A 12,048-nucleotide genomic window follows, 5' to 3' on the forward strand; every position below is an offset into this window, starting at 1 on the left:
TGAATGCTGTGACCCCCCGCCCCCTTTTTTAACTGCAAATAAAATTTACTTTGTGCAACAACTCCTCCTGGTGCCTCCGTGATTCACCAAGGAGTCAACTCACATTGCTTCCGTCACAGTTGGACAAACTATTTAAGTTTCAGTGTGTCAACTTTCTTTTCTACAAAATGAGATTAGATCCAAAATGCCTGCCAGTAGCCAACTTCTTTGATTCTGCAGTACTATTCAAAGATATTGTCTTTTTTTCCCTCTTTCATTTCTCCTCTTCTCTCCCTCCCTTTCTTTCTCTTTTTTCCCCATGAGGTTCTCTTTTTCCCTTCTTTGTCTCTCTCTCTCTCTGTGTATATGGAAGAACATAAATATACATATTTCATTATAATATATATGTGTAATTTTAAACAGATTGTTCAATTATGGAAAAGTTTCAAGCTATCATAAATTTAAAAGTGTTTTTTACTATTAAATGCAAAAGATAAATGGGCAAGAAATAGACTTTCCTTTGGTTTTATGAATTATCTTATTTCATTAAGTTAATAGAACAGGTGATTAATGATCCAAAATAAAAAGAGCCTGGAATTCTTTCACTCTTAGCTAAGTAATTCAGTTGGATACAAAAATAGAATTGATTAGGATAGATACACATATGCACCTTCTAAGATATAAATGCATTTGCAGTTGGTTTTATAAATGGCCTATTTAAAATCAGAGGTCATTAAAAATGCTGAAAGTACATTCTTTTTCTTCTTTCATTTGTTCCTTTGGTCCTTCCTTCCTTTCTTTTAATTTGATTTAACCTGACTGATGGAATTTGCTTGATCCCATTTAATATGACAAAAGAGGATGGCCAGGAGAAGCACTATTAGGATTTTCTCTTCAGTAGAAATAAATCCTAGAGATCTGCTGCCATCTATTATTCTCAGTCTTTATGCAAGGATATTTGCATTACAATTAGCTTCTTATTTATTGTGCTCATATCTGCAACAGCTGATTATGGCCTTTAATTTATTTACCACAGTTAGTAGCTAGAGAAATGATTATGACTTCAGTTAGATTAGTCACAACAAGAAAGGAGAGCTAGAAATATACACGTATAATATACATATGCTTGTGTCTGCCTATCTGTGTGTGTTTGATACACACACGTACATTCATTTAAATGCCTAATCTTACGTTGCCTAAAGTATGTCTACCCCAGCTTACTTTTAACTTGAGAGTCTAAGTCACTTGGTCACTGTTAAATGGACTGAATCCTATGTCCCCTCTTAGCCACCCTGCAAGAACTTGTATTGAAATTGCATCTTTTGTCCTCACTTGAGAGCACTAAATATGACTTTTCACATTTACCGGGTCACAGATCTTCAATAATTGTTTGCTGGATGAATAATAAGAAAAGAATATTTACAATGTGATATAATAAAACTAAATTCTTAAAGGATTTTGAATAAGGTAGCTATTAAACTTTGAAAATTATTATAGCATTTGGATTATTCTTTTTTATTTTACAATGTTTGAAAAACTTTGATAAATTATGTAAGAAAATAGCAAATAACAAAACTGCAAAATCTTTTTTTTCCAGGGAACATTTGGAAAAACTGTTTAATAAGAACCAAATTAAGAGTGATTCCTCCCTTTCCTCAATCAGATTTTGAACAGACCAAAATTCCAAAAACTAGCTGTATTTTGATTGATTCACTTGCCAATACTCACAATATTTTGCCCCTCTTCTCCAGACAGATACAGACATTTGAATTCTCACTGTTGATATATTTGGGAAATAAGAAGGAATTACTCTTGGTTTGGTAGCTGTTGACTGGACAATTTGTGTTCATTCAAAGGAGTGTGGATGGAGGACAGAGGCTACAATAAAATGCATGAAGGATGAGGAGAAAGAATTATGATGGCCAAAGTCATGTCAGAGTCACAATGAAAAACTTTTAGTATTTTGGAATTTCATACAGTTCCCCCTTTGGTCCATAGAGAGACTGAGTTTCATGGTTTAACCACATTTTGGTTTGCTTAGTTCTCAAGATGCATACCACTTAGGTCATTCAAAAAAATTTTTTTAATGATTATTTATTTTTGAGAGAGACACACACACACAGAGTATAGGTGGGGGGGGGGGGAGGGGCAGAGAGAGAGGAGATATACAATCTGAAGCAGGCTCCAGGCTCTGAGCTGTCAGCACAGAGCCCAGTGCAGGGCTGGAACCCATGAACCATGAAATCATGATCTGAGGTGAAGTCAGATGCTCAACTGACTGAGCCATCTGGCCACCCCATCACTTAGGTCATTCAAATCTTAGATCTGTTGTTGCTCACTGTATGCTGGGCACTCGACTCATTAAACACAAATAAATGTAGGTCTCTCTAATGAACTTGTAAATAATAGATTATGGTAATATTAATTACAAGAGTATTTTAAGTATTAACATTTATTGGGGGTATTCTCTAAGCATAATATAGATAATTTACATACTGTACTAGTACATTATATATATATATATGTATATATACATATATATAATTAAGAGATTTATTATAAGACATTGGCTCACATAATTATGGAGGCTGTGTAATGCCCGAAGTTCCGAAACCTCCCACAAAAGTCCACCAGAGTCGTAAGTCAAAGCCAAGCGGCAAGGGTCGTTTATTGCAGGTTCGAACCTGGTCCTCTGCGCACTCGTCGCCGGTGACGCAAGAGGCCACGATCAGGGTTGGTACAGCGTTTTTATAGACAGAGACAAATAGCACAGGGGAGGTTTCAAATTATGAGGGGCCTGATTAGTTGATTTTAAAGTAAGGACATTTGTTGTTCTCTGATTGGGCGTCCTTTGTCTGTCCTTTGGCGGGAAGGCTTTGTCCGTTACTTGTGGCGGGAGGAAAAAAGGGGGAAGGGGGAAGGGGGTAGGGTAGGTGAGGAATGTGCTAAGCAAGCAGGTTTACAGAAGCGAGAAATGCCGGTTAGTTTATGTACAATCACTCATTCCATTACATATCAGACTACATTTAGGAAGGTTTACAACCCATTCTACTACACAGCGGGTTACATTCAAGAAAGGCCTCACAATGCTCGTAGCAAACAGCAAGCAAAACAGACTTCTCAGCAATTGTATTTCTTATCAAAGATCCATAATAAGCAGAAAAGAGAACCTAGCTTTAAACTAAGGCAGGGCTGTCATTTGGATTGTTCCTTTCAGCTGAAAGTTCCAGGATCTGTCCTCTGCCAGTTGAAGATCCCAGGAAAGCTAATGAGCCTGTAGAGTAGTTTGGCAGTTTAAGAGCCAGAGAGCCACTGGTATGGATTCTAGTTTGGGTCTGAAAGTTTGAGAATCAGGAACATTGAGGACAAGAGAAGACCATTGTCCCAGCTGAAGCCAGGCAGTTAATTCAACTTTCCTCCTCCTTTTTGTTGTTCAGGCCCATTTAGATTGGATGAGCCATATACCTTACTCAACTCACCAGTTCAAATGTTAATCTGTCCTGGAAACACCCCCATAGGCACATTTAACCCCCAGAAATAACATTTCACCAGCTACCTAGACAACCCATGGCTCAATCAAGTTGACACATAAAATTAACCATCACACATTCATGACCCCAAATTTAAAGATAACCCAAGAGATGGATATTATTATATTCCATTTATATACTAAGAAACAGATCTGAAAGAAGACAAGTAATTTATATGCAACTGTGAAGTTAGCTTATGCCAGAGGCAAATTTGAAACCAAAGCAGGCACTCATTCTTCTCTAATTTCTTAAGGGAAGGAAGTAAAAATGAGGTCTTTTGGTTACTGAACAACCCCTTATCCAGCTCCTTGATTAGCAGTCACAAATGTCTACGATAGCTGCCTCTTTCTGGTTCTCACATACGCTCATTTATGCTCACTGTTTTTAAGTTAAAACAAAATTGCACATGATTAATAAAGTATTAATACTTGTAAGGGCCCAGGGCAAGGTGCCCCAACATGGGCCACTTTGGCAAAGAGATTATTTTGAGTTAAAAGTAATAAAAACCCAGCCAATGCAGGAAAATCTTTCTGTCTCCTGTTCAATTGCCTAAATTTACATTGAAAAGGAGAGTCTGTACCAGGAAGAGAGCTATTAACAGAGACTCCCTTTTCCCAAGAAACTTATCTGCATAACAGGGCAATCTTGTTTTTCCAAACATTTTTCACCTTTTTCTAGTGGTCGGTCTCCTTTCTGGGTCTGCAGGCCCTGCCTCTCTCCTTAGCTCATATAAGCTTCATGTTCCCTCATTGTCTTTGGAATCCCATGTCTGTGTATTTGTCTATGTATATGTGTATATGCCTATTAAATTTGATTTTCTCCTGTTAATCTGTCTCATGCCAATTTGATTCTAAGCCCAGCTAGAAGGACCATAGGGCAGAAGAATGTCTTCCTTCCTGATACCCTACCCCTCCTTTTGATCTTCCACTAATAGTACCATTAAGCATGCTTTCCCAGGTAACCATTTTTAACTCTTCTGTTTCTTTTAGTAGTTAACTTGTTAGGAGCCAAGCTCCTAGGCCCTATGAAATGAGAGTTGGCGCGAAGAACCACACGGCACTCCGACGTCGGCAGAGAGTCTTTACTGGTGCACCAGGGCTCCCCAGTGTTAGAAAGCGGGAGAGCCCCGATAAACGGGGTCACAGGTCTTTTATGCTATTTTGAGTCTTATTTGCATACAGGCTGGTGGTAGGCTCTCTGCTCGGTGATGGTTAGGGTTGTGGGTAGTTTCGTCCCGGGGAAGCTTGGGAAATGAAGTTTCTTTTGGCTGATGCAACTTGGAGCCCGGGCTGCGAAGCGGCTAGGGACCTTTCGGTTAGGGTTGGGCGCGTAAGCAAGATTACTATGGTTGGGCGCGTAAGCAAGATTACAGAAGCGAGAGGAAAGCGGTTATCTATGTAGCAGCCTGTACAGCTCCCCCGGTGTCCAGATGTCTAACCGCAGAAATCCTGTTTGTTAACTAGTGGGAGTACAGGCTCTGCGAGTGAGGCGTTTACAAAGTTGAAGGTAGGGTGGGGTGTTTTAGTAAGCTAGACCAGGGGTCTCTCATTCCCCCATTTTCTTTTGGCATCGAATGAAACCTTTCATTCAATTGTATCTGGCCTTTCTGCGTCAAATTGTCTTAGTTGGTGGTACTGTTGGGTTAGAACCAAGGCCTGGATGACAGAGAGTCTTTCTCTTATGAACTGTACCAAGCGGTTAAGGATGCAGGGTCCGAACATCAGTATTAATAGTAGGAGTATTAAGGGGCCCATGAGGGAGGAGACTAAAGTGGTAAACCAGGGGGATATCCCAAGTGTCTAGTCCAGCTGCCACCTGGCAAAAATCAGGGGTAAGTGGGGGCCACCAAGTGTTAAGCGCATGGTTACCTTGGACCTCCCAGACAACTTCCCCACTCTGGGAGTAGATTTGCCAAGTCAAGGTGTAAACCTGATGTGGGTTCCCCTCTTTGACAATTTTAGCTCCAATTCCCGCCCCCAAGCTTGTGAGGACCCACAGAAAGACCATTCCCGCTGGGGGTTTCATTTTGGGTTCGTGCAGGGACAGGGTGGATTAGCAGTCAGACACGGGAGAGTCTTATCTTAAGAGGGTTCTCCGAACGGTGGAGCTTCCAGGTTTTGGGAGTTTCTGGTCCAGGGGTTTTTGGGGCTGCTTTGGAGTGCGATGCGTGAATCCAGGCGGCAATCCCGTCAACCTTTATGGCGGTGGGCGTGGTCAGCAGGACGATGTAAGGTCCCTTCCAACGAGGCTCCAATCCTTGAGAGCGGTGCCGCCGGACGTACACGGAGTCTCCTACCTGAAATGGGTGGCTAGTTTGTGGATGTCCTGGCCGATACAGTTCGGCCAGGGGTGTCCAGATTTGGGCCTGCACCGCTTGCAGCCCTTTTAGTCGGGCTTGTAAATCAGTCTTAGGATCGGAGGGGGAGAAGGAATTGAGCAAGGTTGACAAAGGGGGGGGGGTCCCCCATAAAGGATTTCATATGGGGTGAGCCCGAAACGGTTGGGTGTATTTCTGGCTCTTAACAAGGCCAGAGATAGGAGGCGTCTCCAATCTTTTAAGCCAGTCTCTAAGGTCAATTTAGTAAGGGTCTCTTTTATTGTTCTATTCATTCTTTTTCTACCTGTCCTGAGCTCTGGGGCCTATATGCACAGTGTAATTTCCAATTAATCCCCAGTGTCCTGGCGAGCCCCTGACTTACCTGGGAAACGAAGGCCGGCCCGTTATCTGACCCGATTACCTTGGGAAGTCCAAATCTGGGGAAGATTTCTTCTAAAATCTTCTTGGCTACCACATGTGCCGTTTCTTGTCGGGTGGGGTAGGCTTCTACCCATCCTGAAAAGGTGTCTACAAACACTAATAGGTACTTATACCCCGCATAGTGAGGCTTTACTTCAGTAAAATCTATTTCCCAATAGACTCCTGGGCGGTTACCACGAGTCCGTTTTCCTTCCGGCACTCGGGTAGCCCCAGCGTTTACCTGTTGACAGACCTTACAGGCGGAGGTTACCTGTTCTATGAGGGTGCCTGCCTTAGGGATTAAGAAGTCAGTTTTTTCAATCAGTAACTTCAGCTTCTGATTACTTAAATGTGTCCAGGCGTGCATTTGTTGGATCATTGCCAGGGCTTCCTTTCGGGGAAGGACTATCTTTCCTTCTTTTTCCCAGTCTTTAGTGTCCTGATTCAGTACAGCCCCTATGGCCTTTGCCTCTTCCTGGTCATCTGAGTCGATGTAACTGCTCCCGTCCGTATACCAAGAGTGATCCGCATCTGGGAGCTCTTGATCTTTAAGGTCTTCCCGTGTCCCATGGGTCTCAGCCAGTACCTGCCGGCAATCGTGTGCGCTCTGTTGGTCTTCCGGTGCCGGTAGCAACGTGGCAGGGTTCAAGGTAACCGGAGGTCCAAATTGGATGCGGTCTGTGTCCAGTAGGAGGGCCTGGTAGTGAGTTAGGCGTGCGTTGGTTATCCATCGGTCCGGTGGCTGCCGCACTATGGCCTCTAAAGCATGCGGGGTGATAACAGTTAGTGGCTGTCCAAGGGTTAATTTGGCAGAGTCCTTGACCAGCATAGCAGTGGCTGCCATGATACGAAGACATGGGGGCCACCCCGCTGCCACAGGGTCCAACTTTTTGGACAGGTATGCTACTGGTCTCTTCCAGGGCCCTAGTTTTTGGGTTAGAACTCCTTTGGCAATTCCTTGTTTCTCGTCTATGAAGAGGGTAAAGGGCTTGGAGGTGTCTGGCAACCCGAGAGCCGGGGCGGAAAGGAGGGCCTCTTTTAGGGCCTCAAAGGCTGACTGATGTTTTTCCTGCCAGGTGAAGGGTGCACTCTCTTTCGTGAGGGCATAGAGGGGGGCGGCTAGCTCAGCGAACCCAGGTATCCATAAGCGACAGAACCCAGCAGTTCCCAGGAATTCACGTACCTCTCTGGGGCTCTGGGGTGGCGGAATGCGAGCCACAGTTTCTATTCGCCCAGGGGTGAGCCATCTTTTCCCCTCACTCAGTATGTACCCCAGGTAGGTTACCTTGGTTTGGCAAATCTGGGCCTTCTTGGCGGATGCCCGGTATCCTTTTTCTCCTAATTCCCGGAGCAGATGTCTGGTACCTAGTATGCAGGCTTCTTTTGTGGGGGCGGCCAGAAGAAGGTCATCCACATATTGGAGTAGAGTTACTTCTGGATGTTGAGTCCGGAAGTCAGTTAGGTCCCTGTGAAGAGCCTCATCAAAGAGAGTGGGGGAGTTTTTAAACCCTTGGGGTAAGCGGGTCCAGGTTAATTGGCCTGAGATTCCTCTTTTAGGGTCCCTCCATTCGAAAGCAAACAGTTCTTGGCTCTGGGGGGCCAAGGGTAAACAAAAGAATGCATCTTTTAGGTCCAGTACTGTGTACCAGGTACGGTCTGGGCTCAGGGTGCTGAGCAAGTTATAGGGATTGGGGACCGTAGGATGGATATCCATAGTCCTTTTGTTGACCTCCCTTAAGTCTTGGACAGGCCTGTAGTCCCGAGTACCAGGTTTTCTCACTGGTAAGAGAGGGGTATTCCAAGGTGAGCGGCAAGGTCGCAGGACCCCAAGCTCTAGAAATCTGGTAATGTGTGGCTGAATGCCCATATGAGCCTCCTTGCTCATGGGATACTGCCTGATAGATACAGGCATTGCCGTGGGCTTTAGGTCAATTATGATTGGGGCCTGGCATTTGGCTCGACCGAGCCCTCCCGTTTCTGCCCAGGCTTCGAGGAGGTTAGTGGTGACCGGGGTTTCAAAAAGTCTGTGTTCGTCTTGTAAGGACACAGTTAAGACTTGGATAGGCTGGCCATCCCGGTTTAGCACTTGGGCCCCCGCTTTGGAGAAATGGATCTGAACTCCAAGCTTGGTTAGGAGGTCTCGTCCTAAAAGGGGGTATGGGCATTCGGGTACTACCAGAAAAGAGTGTGTCACTGTCCCTTGCCCTAAATCAACCGTACGGTAGTTAGTCCATTTGTGAATTTTTCTTCCTGTCGCTCCTTGAACCCAAGAGGTACGAGAGGACAGAGGCCCGTTTGCCTTGGTTAGGACCGAGTGCTGAGCTCCTGTGTCCACCAGGAAGGTGGTGGGATGCCCCCCTACAGATAAAGTTAGCCGGGGCTTGGGGGGGGGCTCCAGAGCCCTGACATCCCTACTCGCTCTCTTCGCCCAAGGTGAGTACGGGGGTAGATTTCTTTGAGTCTCTAGGGCGCTTAGGGCAGTCTTTGATCCAGTGCCTGCGCTCTTTGCAATAGGCACATTGGTCTTTTTCTATTTTGGGCCGCCTCTTCGTTTCCCCTGACTTTCCTGTTCTATTTTCTGTCACTACAGCTGCCAGGATTTTTGTTAGATGTTTATCTCTCTTTCGATCTCTTCGTTCCTCCCGTGCTTCCTGCTCTTTTGCTAGCCTAGCCTCCTTTTCTTCTGGAGTTTCCCTCTTGTTATATACCTTTTCTGCCTCCCTAACTAGTTCCTGCAACCCATAGGTTTGAATCCCATCTAGCCGTTGGAGCTTTCCTTTTGTATCAGACGCTGCCTGATCTATGAACGACATGGCCACGGTAGCCTTATGTTCTGGAGCCTCGGGGTTAAATGGAGTATACATCCGAAACCCCTCTAGAAGCCGTTCCATAAAGGCTGCGGGGCTTTCCTCTTTTCCTTGAATTATGGTCCTTACCTTGGCCAAATTGGTGGGCCGTTTCCCTGCCCCCTTGAGACCCGCCAACAGAGCCTGGCGATAGATTCGGAGACTCTCCCTACCTGGAGCCGTTTCATAGTCCCAGTCCGGGCGGGTGAGGGGAAACCCCTCATCTATTTCGTTGGGGAGCTGGGTTGGAAAGCCTCCAGGAGAACTTGTTGCCTTTCCTCTGTAGTCAAAAGGACCTGTAGGAGCTGCTGGCAGTCGTCCCAGGTGGGCTGGTGTGTGAGGAGGATAGATTCTATCAGTGAGGTTAGGGCCTGGGGTTCTTGGGAAAAGGAAGGGTTATGAGTTTTCCAATTGTAAAGATCAGATGCAGAAAATGGCCAATACTGGATAGTCCGGTTGACAGTCCGGAGAGGAAACAGGGAAGATTGCCAAGTGGGAGGGCCGTTCGGGTCGTCTGATCGCCGGAGACGGAGGCGGGGGAAGAAATTGGGGAGGGGGAGGAGGAACTGGAGGCAGGAGGGGAAGTAGGGGCCACCGGGGTCAAGGCGGGGGCCAGGGGCGGATTATAGGGTGGAGGCTGTAAGAGGGGGTTGTGGGGCGGCGAGGACAAAGCGTCTAGGAGAAGAGGGTCCTTTTGGGACTCATCAGGAAGAACTGGTTTGGGCGGGTCTGAAGCTTGGGTTGAGGCACGGTCTTTTGAGGTTTTCAGGGGAAGAAGGGTAGATTGAGATAGGGGGCAGGAAGGGAGGAAGGGTTTCACCCATGCCGGAGGATTCCGAATGAGATCCTCCCAAGTGAGGATATAGGCTACTTGATCTGGATGACCTTGTGGTCCGGGATCCATTACCTTCGTCTTAACCTGTAATATAATAGAGAGGTCAAAAGTCCCGTCCCAGGGCCACCCTACGGATAGGGTGGGCCACTCTGATGAACAATAAGTTCGCCATCGACCTTTCCGAACCTCAAGGGAAAGATTGTGAGCTCTTGCTTGGACGTCCGAGAAATGAGTCAGAGTCAAAGTTAGAGGAGTAGTCAATGTCTGTCCCATGGCTGTGTCGTCCTGTCCTGTCCACGCGTCCACACCAGCACACTTACACACACATACACAAAGATGACTACAATGTCGACACAGACCAGACAACACAGACTAGACAACAACCAAGGAGCCGCGGCCAGTATTCAGATTCAGATGGCAGGGGAGGCCTGCCTACGGATTTGGGGAGTCTGACGAACTTGTCAGTTCTCCCCTACAAACACCACCGAGGCGTCCCTCGGGGCTGGGGTGTGAAGGTTCAGGACACGTCTGTCCTCCTTCAACACTCCTACTGAGGTGGCCGGCCGGCCTCAGAATTCACAGTTCAGAGACAAAACATAGAACACAATACCTGTGTGTAGACAAAGGCACAGATCTGTCTTCAGTCAGTCCGTCAGTGGCCCGGGCCGGAGAGTCATCCACCGACGGGGCCGGGGTTCTCTTGCCTTCCCTCGGGTTCCCGGCCAATGCACCAAATGTTAGGAGCCAAGCTCCTAGGCCCTATGAAATGAGAGTTGGCGCAAAGAACCACACGGCACTCCGACGTCGGCAGAGAGTCTTTACTGGTGCACCAGGGCTCCCCAGTGTTAGAAAGCGGGAGAGCCCCGATAAACGGGGTCACAGGTCTTTTATGCTATTTTGAGTCTTATTTGCATACAGGCTGGTGGTAGGCTCTCTGCTCGGTGATGGTTAGGGTTGTGGGTAGTTTCGTCCCGGGGAAGCTTGGGAAATGAAGTTTCTTTTGGCTGATGCAACTTGGAGCCCGGGCTGCGAAGCGGCTAGGGACCTTTCGGTTAGGGTTGGGCGCGTAAGCAAGATTACTATGGTTGGGCGCGTAAGCAAGATTACAGAAGCGAGAGGATAGCGGTTATCTATGTAGCAGCCTGTACAGCTCCCCCGGTGTCCAGATGTCTAACCGCAGAAATCCTGTTTGTTAACTAGTGGGAGTACAGGCTCTGCGAGTGAGGCGTTTACAAAGTTGAAGGTAGGGTGGGGGTGTTTTAGTAAGCTAGACCAGGGGTCTCTCAAACTGAGTATCTCTAAATAACATGTTTATACAATGATTTTTCAAGTTATTGTTTTTAAGCATTGTTTATTTTCTTCTTATTTAATGTTAAAACTTTTCTTGTATTATTTCATGAATTATTTCATTACTTTTATTGCCTCTGCTTTCACTTTCTGGAACCTATTTGTTCACTATTAGACTTCCGTGTTCCATACATATTTTTGTATTTATCATCTCTTCCCCATATTTTCTGACCCTTTAAAGATTTAAAAATATTTATTTCCTAAGGTGTGTGTGTGTGTGTGTGTGTGTGAGAGAGAGAGAGAGAGAGAGAGAGAGACACCTGTACCCCTTTGTTCACTGCACCATTATTTACAACTGCCAAGACATGGAAACAATGTACATGTCCAGAAGCAGTTGAATGGGTAAATGAATAGTTCAGAATATTACTCAGTCATAAAAAAGGAGATTCTGACATTTGCAACAACATGGATAAACTGTAACAGCATTATGCTAAGTGAAGTAATTCAGATTGAGAAAGACAAATATTATATGCTATCACTTATATTTGAAATCTAAAGATGTGAACTCAGTAACAGAGAGCACATTGGTGGTTGCAAGGAATGGGATAATGAGGGTGCCTGGGGTTGCATCAATGTGGTTAGTGGGCACAAAGTCCAGTTTTAATGGGAATATGTTCTGGGGATGAAATATATAGTATGGGGACTATAGTTAAGAATACCTTATTGTACATTCGATTGGTAAGAGAGTAGATTTTATATGTTCTCATTACAAAATAAATTATATGAGAGTATGGATGTGCTGCTAACCTTATTGTAGTAATTATTTCACAAAAT

General features: G+C 45.5%; 1 protein-coding gene across 2 annotated transcripts; it reads right to left on the reverse strand.

Annotated features, from left to right (window-relative positions):
- Nucleotides 1-4,576: 4,576 nt before the first annotated feature.
- LOC123380546 (proline-rich receptor-like protein kinase PERK9) lies at nucleotides 4,577-11,302 on the reverse strand. Of its 2 annotated transcripts, none has more exons than XM_045039066.1 (2): nucleotides 9,266-10,523; nucleotides 4,577-5,805 (listed from the first exon to the last, which is right to left on the reverse strand). In XM_045039066.1, the coding sequence occupies exon 1, from the start codon at nucleotides 10,198-10,200 to the stop codon at nucleotides 9,457-9,459; it is 744 nt and encodes a 247-aa protein (XP_044895001.1). In that variant the 5' UTR covers nucleotides 10,201-10,523; the 3' UTR covers nucleotides 4,577-5,805; nucleotides 9,266-9,456. The 2 variants fall into 2 exon arrangements, 1 of the variants encoding a protein (XP_044895001.1); XR_006586454.1 differs by lacking the exon at nucleotides 9,266-10,523 and adding an exon at nucleotides 10,538-11,302.
- Nucleotides 11,303-12,048: the final 746 nt, after the last annotated feature.

Source organism: Felis catus, chromosome D1 (assembly GCF_018350175.1).
Source record: "Felis catus isolate Fca126 chromosome D1, F.catus_Fca126_mat1.0, whole genome shotgun sequence".
Taxonomy (NCBI): Eukaryota; Metazoa; Chordata; class Mammalia; order Carnivora; family Felidae; genus Felis; species Felis catus.

Coding starts and splice junctions, on each gene's coding strand:
- LOC123380546 (XM_045039066.1), bottom strand. CDS start 10,200: ATGGGACAGACATTGACTACTCCTCTAACTTTGACTCTGACTCATTTC.